The 15,420-nt window shown below is 32.2% G+C and overlaps 1 protein-coding gene and 1 non-coding gene across 2 annotated transcripts; both read right to left on the bottom strand.

The window, feature by feature from the left end:
- Nucleotides 1-9,514: 9,514 nt before the first annotated feature.
- On the bottom strand, nucleotides 9,515-9,586 carry Trnaw-cca (transfer RNA tryptophan (anticodon CCA)). Its single transcript has one exon. It is a non-coding gene; the product is annotated as a tRNA-Trp (tRNA).
- Nucleotides 9,587-11,916: 2,330 nt separating this feature from the next.
- Nucleotides 11,917-15,300, bottom strand: LOC144847695 (glycoprotein endo-alpha-1,2-mannosidase-like). Its single transcript, XM_078704183.1, has 4 exons — nucleotides 15,162-15,300; nucleotides 14,142-14,742; nucleotides 13,519-13,628; nucleotides 11,917-13,431 (listed from the first exon to the last, which is right to left on the bottom strand). Exons 2-4 carry the CDS (start codon nucleotides 14,683-14,685, stop codon nucleotides 12,745-12,747), a joined length of 1,341 nt encoding a protein of 446 aa, XP_078560309.1. The 5' UTR covers nucleotides 14,686-14,742; nucleotides 15,162-15,300; the 3' UTR covers nucleotides 11,917-12,744.
- Between the last annotated feature and the right edge of the window lie 120 nt (nucleotides 15,301-15,420).

Raw genomic sequence — 15,420 nt, 5'->3', positions numbered from 1 at the left:
GAATTGATTTAATTTGACGAGTAGCAATAGACAATAATTGAACTCATCTAATTAGTGTATGAATAAAATTGTAAACTATCGTTTTCAGACGTGGATGACTTGGTGATTTTTTTATATCGTTATTTATTTATTTCATTTATTTATTTATTTAACAACATCTTTATACAGGATTACACAATCAGGTAAAAGAAAACCTGTTTTGCATTGTGGTCCTGTCTTAAATACAAAAACAAAATCAGGAAAAAAAATGTTTTATTTTGTGAAGAAAATGAGATCGATATCTAGCTTTGAATGAAGCAATTGTTGGGGAATATTTAATTTCAGTTGGTAGGTTATTGCATTTAGCGCCTGCAACTTTGAACGACGAGTTCGTCTTATACGAATGGTATAAGGTATTGCTATATTTAGGCATTCTACTCCACGTGTTAAGTGAGTATACTCTCACTATATCCAAATATCATCATTCGCTTGTTTTTCAAAATAAGAGTACAAACGAATTTATAATTCAATTTCTAAAATAACGGAATAGAGTTAATAATAATTCTGTTAAAACAGACGAATTAAACAAATATATCTAAAACTAAACCATTGCATATTGAATAACCAAAAAACTACAGAAAAGATCAGTAAAAAGGTAATAACTCTTATAATTAAACTTAAAAGGATTGTGGATCAGTGGAATTATATTTTCAAAATAAAATCAGTCATTTTCGATCTAACAGATACACTGAGAAGCTGTATTTTACTGGCTTTTTTATATTAAACGTAAAACAAACAAAATGGATTGCATTTACTTCATGAATGGGAAGATTAATCTATCAAACTTTAAAATAACCATGTTTTTGATTGATTGATTTAATCCCCACGTCATGATCTCGCTGATAAGATTACTTTACGCACTCCCTTTAATCTCCTGTACGTGATTTAAAACGAGTTGCCGATTCGAGAAAAATTCTAGTTAATGTGGGGTTTTGTCGTTGAGGGCAACAAACTAGATAAGTAACTAGTCACGGTTTTGACTATCTCTACGTACGTGTGTCCATCGGGATTGGGGAAAGACCTTGAGATGCAAATAAATAAAATCAAAGGTTCTGAACTTAAATTTGTGGAAATTGCTAGGGTAAAAGTGTTATAATATCTAAAAGGAGCTATCGCGTGAAATTGACCGTTAAAAGTACTGAGTGGATACATTTGTATGCTCAATGTGATTCAATGATTGTAGAAGGTCAGTAAAGACAAGCGGAGATGTGCGCATTGAATAATAATGCTCGGCTTTTACAAACATTACATGTTAAAGGAAACAATATCATTAATAATAGTATCAATTCAATTAATTCAATGGTGGATTATACAGACAACTAGCCAATAACATTTATATTCTTGGTTATTTATATTTATCTCTAAAATTGCACTTTTATCATTATAAGGAAGTCATGAATAAACATGGTGTAACTAAAACATACTTTTTGTTCTACCATTTGAATAATAACACACGTTATGATATAAAAAAATAAATAAAAACTGCTTTAGAAATGTATAATTTTGTTATTGAATTTTGATATTAGGCCTGTTATATTTTTATTATTATTATTTGTTCGTTGTTTTTACATTTTTTTTTTTTTAAATAATTTTACTATTATGTCTCTAATGGCCGCCCATATGCAGAAACGCGTACAGCAGAACCTAATGAATACGCGGTAGTAACGCGTACCTCACGCGCGTCCAGACAGAAGTACAATACGCGTGTCGGAAGTGCGTATCGGATACGCGTTTCGGAAGTGCGTACCGGAAACAGAAAACGCGTCAGAAGAACTTTTCAATTTTGTTTACAGAGAGTTAAGCCTATGATATTAAATTATAATATAAATGATAATTTTTCTATTCAATTTGTTGACTCGCGGAAAGCAACTAAACCTTGTTATTACAAATCAGGTCAGGATAGCTTTCATCAGCAGCAGAGCATCATCATTCATATTTAATCATTCCATTTTCTAACTTATGTGTGAAAGTCGTCATTTTATGTATATTCCGGAACCTTGGCAAGTGATGAACGGCAAGTTCACGACCTTTGCCTCTTTCTCAAGGAACCATTCACTAAATAAAGTAAATGATATTAAATCTGAAAAGGGGACATTGTTTTTACTAGGCCTTCCTACTACGCAAACAGCATGTTTATTAAAAACATTTTACAAAGTGAAATAAATTGACCCAAACGTATATGTACAGTACATACTGAAATTATATTCTTCTTTTTTTTTATTTTTTTTAAATAATTTAAAGGGAATTTTAAAACACGGTCACATCTTTTGGTAAATCAATTCACGTCCATTGGTTTATAAGGATTTTATTCGCCATCTTTGCTTTCGCAAGCTTTTCAAATTTGTTTAGCATTATCAGCACATCTACTATATTATATGATTAACATATCCCCATCGTAGGCCTACCTGCATAACCATCAACAATACTTGTGTATATAGGCCTATGTTAGTATTAAATAATATCAAATCCATAAGTAAATATTAGTCAGAATTTGCATAGTGTTGTTGTAGAATTGGAGTGCATAGTTCGCCATATTCGATGAAAACAATTTCTTTCCAAATAAATTCTATTCAACTGTATAAATAAAGTAAGTAACGCATCTAAATCATTTCTATAACTCAAATTACATGAAGTGACATATTTATTTTATTTATTCTAAAAAATGTTTAACAAGGTGTAACAGAGTACAATATTCAGTAGGCCTACAAAAATAGTGCAAAAAATGTTGTGGGCATTAAAGCAAAGATATTAAAAGATAAATTTTATGAACGTTATTTTTTATAAAGACAAACTGCTTAAAATGTTTGCGTTTATACATTAAAAATAAGTGTTGTAAGCGTAAAGCAGCAGCGCGATAATTGTGTGTGATGTTTATGTACGCGTAACGTATCACTAATCAAAACTTAAGTATTGCTTTTAACCGGTTTGTTTCTGTCATGTCTTGTTATTGTTTTATTCGTGTGCACATTAATGAACTTAAATGTTGTAAGGTTGCAACATACATTTAATAATTTAAGCTTTTGTAAGTAAATCGTAAATTATAGTGACATTTTTAAATATAAAACATCTGCAATAAAATTCATGTGTAAATATATCATAAACATCTTCTTGTTTGAAGTTTTAATTCATTTTTATGTAATTGTGTAAGTTCATCGGGTGTAAATCTGTTTAGTTTAAATACCGTAGGTCTACTTTGTGTTTTATTGTATGGTATGCGCGGAATACAGTGAATATGGTGAATGCCAATGCACGGTAAGTTACCCGATTCTCGTAGGCCTACTGTTGATGTTTACAGTTTCTAGTCTGTTGACTAACAACCGTCTATCAAGATGGGTTACTATTATTATTATTAACAGTACAATATTAAAATACTGTAGATATGCTGTAAGTCAACATTAATAAAAGCAAAATTTTTAATATTTACTCGGTATAAAGACACAACAATATTTGAATGCTCTATATAATTTTGTTTAATTGATACAAATTAAATTACCATCATTGACAAAATATAATCTAAAACTGATAAGTCAAATTGTGTTTAATTCTTCGTCAAATTTACGTTGATTCGCTTGTAAACATGAATGTGTTTATCTCTCAGCCTACGTAATACAGTCTTTACAGATTCTAAAAGCCAAACAACATCAAATTATCTATTGTTTAGTGGATTAACTAACAACACATACTACAGAAGTCTATCATCTACATGATAATAATTGATGGCTCTCGGCCGACAAGTTCGTTCAAATTCATTCTCCTGAAAATTGTTACATCTTTGTATCCAATTATGTTTAGACACCTAACAAAATTCCGCCAACAATTGTCTATTATTTTCTCTTTTGACTCATTTATGGTTGGTTGAGACAATGCCTTTGCCTGGTCCCGCGTGACCCGGTCTAATAGTTGTAAATACTATAATAGCAGTATAGATAGAGGGAATTAGTCCCGGGAGTGCGATCTCTGTCGTCGTCGGTGATTCTGGCAAGAAAAATAGCCCAAAAGGCCTAGCTTTATCACTCTTCAATTTGTATTCCTCGTGGTGCATTATTTAATGTTCTAAGATAACTGTTTACTAAAATAAAAACGTCAGACAACGCTGCCAACGCATTCAGACATGTTTTATTGAATTTTTTTTTATTATTGTTAAATTTATATTGATTATTTCTTATTTTTGAACCTATTTTTCATGGTAAAATTTCATAATATAGAATAAACGAATATCGTACAAAAACAGGTGCACATTATTTTTAAATCTAATTCATCAATTTTAAAAATAAATAAACAGATTTAACAATGAATGAGTATTGGATTAATGAATATTATTAATTGTGTAATTACGCTCATTACGCGCGTAACGCCTGTAAATACCGCTTATAATACGCGCAACGCCCGCAAATACCGCTTATAATACGCGCAACGTTCACAAATACCGCTTATAATACGCGCAACGTCCACAAATACCGCTTATAATACGCGCAACGCCCGCAAATACCGCTTATAATACGCGCAACGTCCACAAATACCGCTTATAATACGCACAACGCCCGCAACTACCGCTTATAATACGCGCAACGCCCACACGTAATTACGTTTCCTTGAAACTGATTCTTTATTACTAATTGAGATAAAACACTAATTAATTCATAGATCCAAATATAAATACATTTCGTTGATTGCGTGTATGTCTATATTGGCATACAATCAGAGTTTCAATCGCTAAATATTACTTACAAGCACACCGTTTTATATAATAATGCATTTCGATTGTCCTCAAACATAATAAATCTCCATACAACATAACTTTATATTCAATTGATGGACTATATAACTATTGTGTTTGTATTTTTAATTTTGTTTAATTACACTAATGATAGGTTATAGCATGGTACAGATGCAAGACGTACGGTACTCGGATTCAATCATGACTTGATCGGTCATCCAATGCGTTTTCATCAATAAAATATTATTAATTAAATCTAAATGGTTTTGAAAATAGTAATTACTCTGTATTTTCCTTTCTGAGTAGTATAAACGGATCATTTATTTTATGTTCGTTTAAATGCAATAATTAATGCCAAAATATAAAATAACAATATAAAAACGAAATTGAAGATTGTATCAACCAATTCGTTTAAAAAATTAATCTCATTGTAGTTTCTATACTTCTGTTAAATTATCTGAGTCAGAGGTTAATAATATTATATAAGATTTTTACAAGAGTCAGTTACTGGCCTATCGTATTTTTTTTATCATTAGGCCCATTAATTGTGATATTTTTTTATAAACATGTATGCCAAACAAATCTAAATAATTTCCAATAATAATTTTGTTATAAACGATTTCCCCTTTGGCCTCAAAATAAATGCTTGACATTAGACGTCAAAATGCACTTATAATTCAATTTTTAGCGCCAAACCGAGGCGGCCTACAGGTCTTGCACGCGGGAGCGATCGTCTGCTTCAACGCACACGGTTTTACAGATTCTCTTTCGGGAACACATTACTAAAAGGATAATGTGTTTCGAATAGAATTGCAATTTATTCTTCATTTTTAACCGATCATAAATATTATTAAACCTTATCATATCATACTAAAATCACTATTACGTCTGAGTAGTAGTGTTAGATATTCACATGTGATGTGTAGGCTACGAGATTCGCTCTGTTTTATGATTCCCAGTCGACTTATCCACTTGATAGCCTCTCGTTTTAGACTGCTAACTCTTTAACATAAAACGAAGAATCCGAAACATCTATAGCACACGAGAGAGTATTACTAGTTAGTATAGGCGCAAAAAACGAGCCAATATTTTGATTATTCATGTTAATAATTTGAACATTCAACGCAATTGCAAGAATAACGTGTAGAAGAAAAGCTACAGCATGAGAACAACAGCAGATGCAGTCTGTCCCAGCGGTTCAGTTATTACTGTAGTGTTGAAAATGACTATTTCTGTCGTCGTATCCGTACAGCAATCCCTACAATTAGTAATCAAAATAATACTATATGAGTGTGTTTTATTGCTTTCATTGGAACGAACATCGTTCCCTCCCTCTGGCGATCTTCCTACTGTCTAATTAGCGACGCGGAATAAATAGTGATAAAATCTTATAATTACATCTCTGTGAAAGTGTGTGCCTTTAGCCAAGTTCGTGCAGCAGGAGAGATAGCCATCCCTCCACGCGGCAACTCGGTCCCATCGACCGTTCGCTTACGTCACTACTTCACAATTAAAAATATTTCTATTTTAAACCATTCGATTTAATGTAAATATTGAATTATATAAATATTTACTAATTGTATTATTACATTAATTTAAAAGAAAGCAGATAATTAGAGAAATTACGTAAGCCATACGTTAGACAAATTAATAGATACACTTTCCTATAAGAATTGCTTAGGCCTATTGGAACGAATCAACTGTTCGTTAGTTGTACCACCACCTGAGCCTCGACTTGGTTGCTTTTTGTAACACAGAAAACTCCTTCATTTCATATTATATTTTGGCATATGGTTACAGACTAAGAATACAGGACATTTCTAAAATAGGCCTACATATTATAATTATTACTGAATTATTTAAAACGGTACTCTTGAGTAAATAAAGTGAAGGGCCTACTCGACAACATTGTTTCGTTCTCTCTCAGATTTCATCATATCTGCATATTGTAACACAAAGTTGTCCATAGTTCGTTATAACCATTTACAATGATCTAATTAAATATATCTGTACAGTGTAATAGGTCTGATTATTTTAGAAAGCATGGATATCATATATAAGTACACTAACAAGAGACACAGTGGTAGTGTACTTTGTATGAAGAATGACAGTGATTCTAGTACAGACGTTCAACACATTAATTTAATGAAATTTACGACAATATCATTAACGACATGAAACAGACAATGGTGTGAGATCATTTATGGCTTTCATAATAGATATTGTCAATTGTAAGAAACTATTAAATCATTGTTCATTGCTATAAGTATATTTGTATTTATTTACCTCCGTAATTTAGGCCTATTTTGTCGGCAAACTTCTTCCTACATGAAACTCCGTCCACGAGCAAAATCGTTTAAACAGGTATATCTAAATAGCATATTTCAATTAATTTAGGCCTATATCATGATAATACAGTGACTTTCGATCGAAATAGGGATTTCAAGAAGTATACGATTTTGTAAAATGGGCTTAAGGGCATGCGCATAAAAGCAGCGTAAAAACGGAAGAATGGAGAAGCGTTGGGAAATCATGGGTTTGACCTGACTTGACCCAAGAATACTTGAAGACTGGCATGTCGCACATTTATGAAAATACGGGATCTGATAGACCTATTGTAACGTTACATTTAGAGTTTTAAAAATGCCAAAAACATGCTTAACGTTTCATCCAAAGAGCGATGAAATTGTATAGACCTACACAGAATCAGCACTGCACGGAATAGACCTACAAGAGAAGAGTGGATTGAACCGGTCGAGGTCATGTGTTAGTTGTAGGCCTACACATTCATAAATGTTTGGGGCATATAGGCCTAACTATACTCAGGAGGAAAATGAACCCAGGTTTTATGAGACACCACAGGGTACTCTCCTAAGCACCCACGTTAATACGTCACTAGGAATATACACGCTGAACTATAAACTGAAGAGGAAGCCTAGCCTAGAGGTCAATGACTGACAACGCGAACTGTTGCTAAGCTTCAAGCCAAAGACTTTGAAAGAAGCTCTATGATCATTGGCATTAAGTATTACCATCCTGATGATGAAGATTATGATCCTTAGATTTGTACAATATTTCCTAGCAAATGCATTGTCAATGAAATTGCAATAAAACTTTCAAATTATCATCCAAATGAGCAAAAATATAGAAATTGCTGGATGAACGAAAAATCAACTTTATACTGTCAAACTTTATTTTTTACTTTCTTAACAATGTATGGTTTTATTATAACGTTGTTTTTTTAAAATAATTTATTGTTTATTTTTCCCAGAATAAGATATAAAAAAAACTTACCTTGGCTGTTGGAATAACCAAAATTATAAAACCGTTTTCAGGTAAATTCTCTTTTATTTTCTTTACAAAATGCGATAAAAATGAGCGGGAAAAGAGCTTCTTGCTGATATTCTCGTCTGCTACTGTAGTCTGCTAGTGTTAATAATGCAACAAAGACTGCAACAATTATGGAGAAAGCGTATACAAACAAATTCAAATGTATTCGTCAACTGAATGATAAGTACGTCTTTTAATGAAAACATTATTCTGAATTCACTACCGGCCTGCATATTTTAAGCATTACCGATTGTAATTTCTTATTTGATTACGCGTAAATGAGATCGGGTGCATGAGGCTATGTCTTAAAATTCAGATACTCAGATATAGGGGCAATGAATATTAAGTTCTACTAACGATAAACTATACTTATTCATCGACTGTTGAAATATTTTTTATTTACAATTGATTATTTTGACAGTGTAACATGGACGTGATTAGATTTTCAGATGCATTATTTTGCACTTCTGTATAATGTGAAAGGAAAATCGTGTGTAAAGTATCAGTCGGTGTTCACAATTGTAATCTTTATTTATGTGAATATTCAGTCGAAAGGTGTTCGTATATTTATACAGATAATCACATAAATGATAGCAGCGAATGCTACAGATCTAATGGAGCGTGTTTAATACTCGCCTTGAGATATGACGCAGTAATTGCGGTAACGTTAAACATAATATACGTTTTTTGAAACACCATTTTAACAGCCGGACAAACGTATTATTAATATTTATCTTATTTGTTTGTTTTCCTTCATCTTTTTTTTCTTTTTTTTTTTTGCAGTTTTTGATACCTCAAAAATTGACTGGTTAGAACGTGATATGTAGTGTGACTTAAGTCATTATAACACAAATTGTTCACATATATTTTATCACGTGTTTTATAATTATCACTAAGTGTTTTCATTTACTCAATACACAGTTTAGTATTATAACTTATTTTCTTCTGACTTTCTGTATATTTGAACATTTTATCGATTTAATCAGAATTTGTACGGATTAGTAAGCTCGGGGCCATATTGAGGCAAAACATTACGAAACGGATTGAGCTGAAATATTGATGTTGGCGTCCATCAACTGAACTTAAGGTATTTAAGTATTGATAGATTTTATGTACTTAGTCCATATTATGTGAAATGATATTATAAAAGTTTACAGAACCTCATGAGTCTTTGTTTGTCATCGGTGCTTCTTTATATCTATCAAAACTTTTAGTCGTAATTTAAGCTTTAAATAATTCAAATTAAATGAATATGTTAATTGTATTCATTGAATTAGCATTACATTTCAAAACTTATGTAAAGGGCATTTGAAAAGGTAAGATCCAAAGAAAGCTACATTTTTCATGTTTGTAACGGTTTTATTCAAATTATACTGACCATGCTAAGATTTAAAGGTAAAATATAAAGTTTGACGTTATTAGACTTTATGACCCCGACGTGATTTGAACACGCAACCTTCTGATCTGGAGTCAGACGTGCTACCGTTGCGCCACGGAGTCATATCAGTTTGGTTAAGAGTATGCCTATTAATACAATATATGTGGGTATGTAGAGAAGAATGTATAGCTGTCTGAGAAGGATGGGGCATTTTAAGCTTGGTTCCCACTACAGACGTAACGCAAGGACGTAATGCAACAAGCGAGTCGACCAATAACAAGCGATGAAATATTCGAACAGTCGCTTGTCATTGGTCAACTCGCTTGCGTTGCGTCTAAGTCTCGCGTTGCGTCCTAGAGAGTGGGAACCAAGCTAGCTTTACCATTAAAAGTACGCGGATTCATTCCGTCCGCGTATCATCTAAGGCACGCGCAATGCGCACTTCGCGTAAACCATATTATAAATATGGATGAATCTTAATATAGTGCGTACTATAAAAACACCGTTGTTTACTATATACAAAGAAAATGCCTACTATTATTGTGTCAGCGTTTCTTAGACGATCGTTTCATTACTCTGTTTATTTATTATTCATGTATTCAAGTTTAATCTTCTTCAAATAGAATAGGTAAACGAAGATGAAAGTGACCATGCATTCGATGTAACACAAAGACAATATTTGTATAGATGTTTATAATAATAAAGTTGATGTAATAAAATATGAAATTATTGACTATTCGTGTTTATAAATATTCTGTTTCAGCGCAGAGTGGGGTTGCATGTTAGGCCTACCTGAATAGGAAGGCCGTTGTATACATGAAGACATGGTACAATAAATATCTTAGGGGGTGGTGGGTGGGGGAGAGGGTTGTATGACGTGGTGGGGACCGGGTGACAGCCATGTCACAATATTTCTTAAATTGAATGTTGTTCATGAAATTTCAAAAGATAGGCAATTTTTCATCTTAAATTTATATTGCTTAACCTGTATTAGAAGAGAGAGTGTTTTTATGTTTGTACATTGTTGCTATAGTTCAAATAATGAAATATATAAAATTGAGATTTAGAAAATGATGAATATTTTAAATTCTTAAATTCTTTTAAATTATTTTTGTTAGTTTAGTTTTGATTCGTCATTTTTTAAGATCTTTTCTTTTCCTTTAAATTTGTGTTTGTATTAAAATGTTTTAAATATTGTATAGACAATATTTAAAATAATTATAATAATGAAATAACTGGAATGGTCCTGGGGAGGGTTTCAGCTAAATTAAATTGGGGATGTTTAAACTACATTTGAAAACCGTCTTGGGTTTGGTATCTTCCCATAGTGTATTATAATTACGAATACAATGCGTAAACATTGTTTCAAAGATAACAATACATAATTCTTCTCAGGATCCTTAGCCATTATGTATGTAATATACACCAAGATAGCTAAATAAATATGAATTGAATTGAATTGAATTGAATTGTACAGTAGTTGAATTCATCAACGTACATACATTCTCGTTAATTACGTTTTACTAAATCACAAATTTTTTTTTTGACGATATTAAAAAATAAAATCATCCAATCTCTCGTTTTATGAATAAATTATTATTAATTTTTTTATTTTTTAAGAACATTAAACATGCTAACTTGATGTGTTCTATAATAACATTAACATAATAGTTTGATAAAGTAATCTCACGTTGTCTTTGTTTAATAACAATCTTTACCACCGTATTTTTTAAGTTATCATTGTAAATGAAATATATTTATTGATTCAAATTCAAATCAAATCATATATGCATATTCGTTCCAAAACCAAACTATTTTTTTCTGGACAGAATTTACAATATAAACTGAAACTACTCTCTAATTTATCAATTTCACTCCTTCCTGGTATAACAAGGTTTTAAAATTATTTTAAAGCCTACAATGTTAATCAAATATTTGATGGATAAATATATTGACGTTTTCCAACAATTATTTCGTTATGCGTAAAAATAGAAACTCGACGCACAAAGCGTATATTGTTTGATGATGAGAACAAAAAAGATGTATTGACAATTATGATTTCACATAGGAAATGATATTAGTTTTTAAATAGGCATATAAATGCGAAACATATTCAACCGGCTTGTATTGCCAAGGGGGTGTATGATATGAATATTACTGATATGTATGTGTAAAGTGATCATATATTTTTTGTTATCTGATTATGGCTGATTATTCCCTTACGGTTTTTGGAACGTCATTTTACAGTCACGTGACTCTAACCTGCTTTTGTATATTCAGTTTTTATATTTTACGTCATCTATAGTCTCTATTTCTTATGTTTTTATTTCATCTATTTTTATCTTTTGAATCTCGTATTCTAATTTTATCTTTTCTGCTTCTAATTTCGAATGTTCACATTTTTATTTTATTTATTTTATCGTTTCAATTCGGGTTAAATACTTCGTTAAAATGTTTCAGACACTGGCAATAATGCTAGATCATCTAGGAACGCTTGTAATACAGAATGTAATTTTAGTGTTACTTTGTATAGCGGATTTCTAGGCACACAAATTGTATAGGCAACCATTCATAGTCGTCGACGCAGTATACGCTCATTTCATTTCAGTAATAATTTTTTAAAACTATAGATGGCGACATTCACCTTTTCTGTCCTATCATAGCATTCACTTAATCAGATGAAATTGTTTTCACTTACTATAACCAGAGCATGTCCACAATAAATACGACACCTATATTAGATTTAAACTTTACTGTTTTAATTTGAGTTGACTTAATATCACTTTCATCATTTAAAAATGAGATATAAACATATTTATCCCCATAATTTCTTTATAATTTTTTATAAAAAGTTACCTAAATTGTTTTAATTTCTTTTGTTTTCTATAGGAAAAAATGTATATTCATAAACAGGCTAAATTTGCCTTTAATCATATTGAAAATTGCTCTTAAGCTTTATCTACACTATCAAACAAATGTGTGCCTAAATATGGTAGTGATATGTACAAATACGGTAGTGATATGACATCATCATGTCCATATATGGGCACATTTTTTTATCACATAAAGTTTGATAGTGTAGACAGAGCTTTAGACTAGGCTTCTGACATTGGCTTCAGGAATGTACAGTAATATATTAGTATACTTAAAGAATATTCACATTAAAAAAAATGACATTAAAATATTACAAGACTTGGAATGTAATAGTACATTGCAGAGTTGGCATTTTGTTCTATCAGACATAGAGTATATTAAGATTTTAAATATGAATACTTTTTACTTAATTATGCTCAAACTTTTCCACCCAAGTTCTCGTCAAGTCCAAGTAGAAATCAGGTCCATGTTTACCATAATCCATGTAATTCAATCCCGTTATACTCTTAGGAATCGCCGGTTCAATTTGTGACCCCTCGTGCCACTCATTAAATGACGTAATTGAGATCAATTCAGCTTTAACTTTAAGAGCGTTTGTAAAAGCGGTTTCATAGTAATGACCGTTTGCCCTTGATCTTGTGTTTTCACCGTTCCAAGGTCGAATGTTTTCGTCAATATACCCAGGACCGACACTGGGGATAAATATCAAATTTTTTTCTTCGGCTGATTTTGCCAAACGAGGCCAATTTTTGTAAGTTGAACCGTAAGTAAACCCAGACGCAGCAAAATATGTGTAAAAGCCGTCAAAACCTGCGGCAGAAATGTCTGAAAGATGTTTTTGTTCAACTAATAACGCGATGAGTAAAGCGTCGTGATCCGTCCCTCTGATACTTAACTCTCCGCCAGGCTTTAGAAGATTCTTCCATTTATATGCAGGGGTGAGATATGAGTCGTACAGGTACACCAATGGTAGAGACTTTGGGCCGTACCTGTAAAAAGCAGGATGTTTGCCGTATTTGGAAATGATATATTTTATATCTGATTTTACTGTTTTCTCGTTCCTGTCCTTGTACGGCTCACTGTGGAATGCAACCTATAAGAAAAAAAGCAGGGAATGATCCAGAGGGCGGTAATGAATGAAAAACACATCAAAAGATACAAAAGCAAAAAAAACATGTACCTTAATATCATATTTTTGAGCAGCATCTAAGAGAAATGGTATGATGTCATCACTCGGATGGCCTTCATTGTCTGCTTTTCCAGGTGGATACCAAGACACAACTATTACACCTATATTCAAATTATTCAAAATTATTTAATTATCAATTAATAAAATACAATTATGTTTTTCTTCAGTTATTGAGTATTCTCTACAGGGTTGAGATGGCACACTGGTAAGGAATCGGCCTGTATGAAAAGGTACCAGTTAAAGTCATACCAGAGTCATGTTTGCAAATTTTGGCAAGATGATATACTATTATTGTTGTATCAAAAGTTATAATGGACTCAAGAACCTTAAGCTGTTGGCTATATGAATGGAAAATAGTTTCCTGATGACCATGCAGTTGACCAGTGACCAGTGGTGTGTCCATTTTTTTTTTTACAAGGTACAGTAAATATATTTACTTTCATCCTTTTAGACTGAGTAATGCACTTGTCAATTGTATGACCAGCTATACCATCTAGGTTTTTTGACGCACCCTTGCGTCAGTAATTATTTGTATATGACGCACCTCTCCTGGGGGTCGTATTAGGTCATACAATTGAAAAGTGCATAAGTGTAAAAAAAGTTCTATTACTAACCAACACGTGCTTTATACATATGCTGCATGTGAGAATCGATGACCTTGGGGTCACGAGAACTATAGCAACCAAGTTGAGGATAAAAATTGGATCCAATATCTTCAACGGGAACATGTTGTCCAGATTTCCACTTCTTTGCTTTTTTCTTATCCCAGTGAGGTAGATATTGGTGATCCCAATGTAGGAATTCTGTGTCAAATTCTGGGTTTCCATACCATGGATAGTAAAACGTGTGGATTTTATAGTTAGGTGTTTTATAGTTAGTCCTATTAAAGTTGGTATCAATCTTGTCGTTCTCTTTATTTACTTTGTTACCAACAGCTTTCGTTTTATTTAAAGCTGGTTGCATAAACGGAGGACGCATTGTCGGCACAATTTTGCGTTTAATTCCAAAATTGACAGAATCAGGGTGGAATTTGCGTTTTTCATCATTTTTTTTTTCAATTCTGGTTATGTGAACAACAAGAAGAAAACATCCAATAAAGGATAAAAGAAAAACAGATAAAGTTAGCCACCTAAACAGCTTGCGAGTAAGGATTGCCATGGTAATGGTTAAGTTTGAAGATCTTTATTTCTTGTATCTTTTTAAAGTTGACAGGCTCTGTTGGAAACAATACAATCAATTAAATAAATGTAGCGAACATTTTTTTTTTTTTACTTATCTACACTAGCTAGGGTGTACGAACCTTTTGTTATGAACGACTAAATTCATAACTTTATAATTTACTCACCGCGGAAGTACTACTACTAAAGTATATAAGGTCCCAGCTGGGAAGCCACAAGTCCAGGCCCAACCAGGACAGCCTTTCTTGCTGTTTAGGGTGGGCCTGGGCCTACACTACAGTACTTGATAGGAATAGAGCCTAGCTAGACTAGGCCTAGGCCTAGTTAGTAGTAGTACTAAGTAGGCCTAACTTTCCCTACTAGAGAGGCCTAGCTAACTTTTACAGGTTTTTTTTAGCTAAAAAGACGTAGTTTTTAATTAAAATATAATAAAATTTGATTCAAACGTTCATTTACTTTTACACTGAGGCCTATTTCTGTATTATTATTTTTCTATAAAATCTGCAAAACTGTTTTTAAACGTAAAATACTGTACACTCAACAGTACAGTAGTGTAGGCTAGTGTTGTGTAAACAAATTCGGGTTTATCCATGCATGATGAACACCTTTTTCTACACAGCGCCACCATTTTACGCCAATATCTAATGTTTTAACAACTTTAGTAACGATGCGTCCTATTGGCCTAAAGAATAACATGCCCTCTAGTTTGGCCAAT

The sequence above is a fragment of the Antedon bifida genome, chromosome 7, assembly GCF_963402885.1.
Source record: "Antedon bifida chromosome 7, ecAntBifi1.1, whole genome shotgun sequence".
Taxonomy (NCBI): domain Eukaryota; kingdom Metazoa; phylum Echinodermata; class Crinoidea; order Comatulida; family Antedonidae; genus Antedon; species Antedon bifida.
The sequence above is the reverse complement of the archived record's forward strand: the minus strand, read 5'-3'. Positions and strand labels throughout refer to the sequence as shown.

Excerpts from the sequence above, each read along its gene's own strand:
- LOC144847695 (XM_078704183.1), bottom strand. The coding sequence starts at position 14,685 with ATGGCAATCCTTACTCGCAAGCTGTTTAGGTGGCTAACTTTATCTGTT. Across the intron at positions 13,629-14,141 it reads TATGTATAAAGCACGTGTTG|GTGTAATAGTTGTGTCTTGG; the intron begins GTTAGTAATAGA and ends ATTTGAATATAG. Across the intron at positions 13,432-13,518 it reads CTCAAAAATATGATATTAAG|GTTGCATTCCACAGTGAGCC; the intron begins GTACATGTTTTT and ends TTTTTCTTATAG.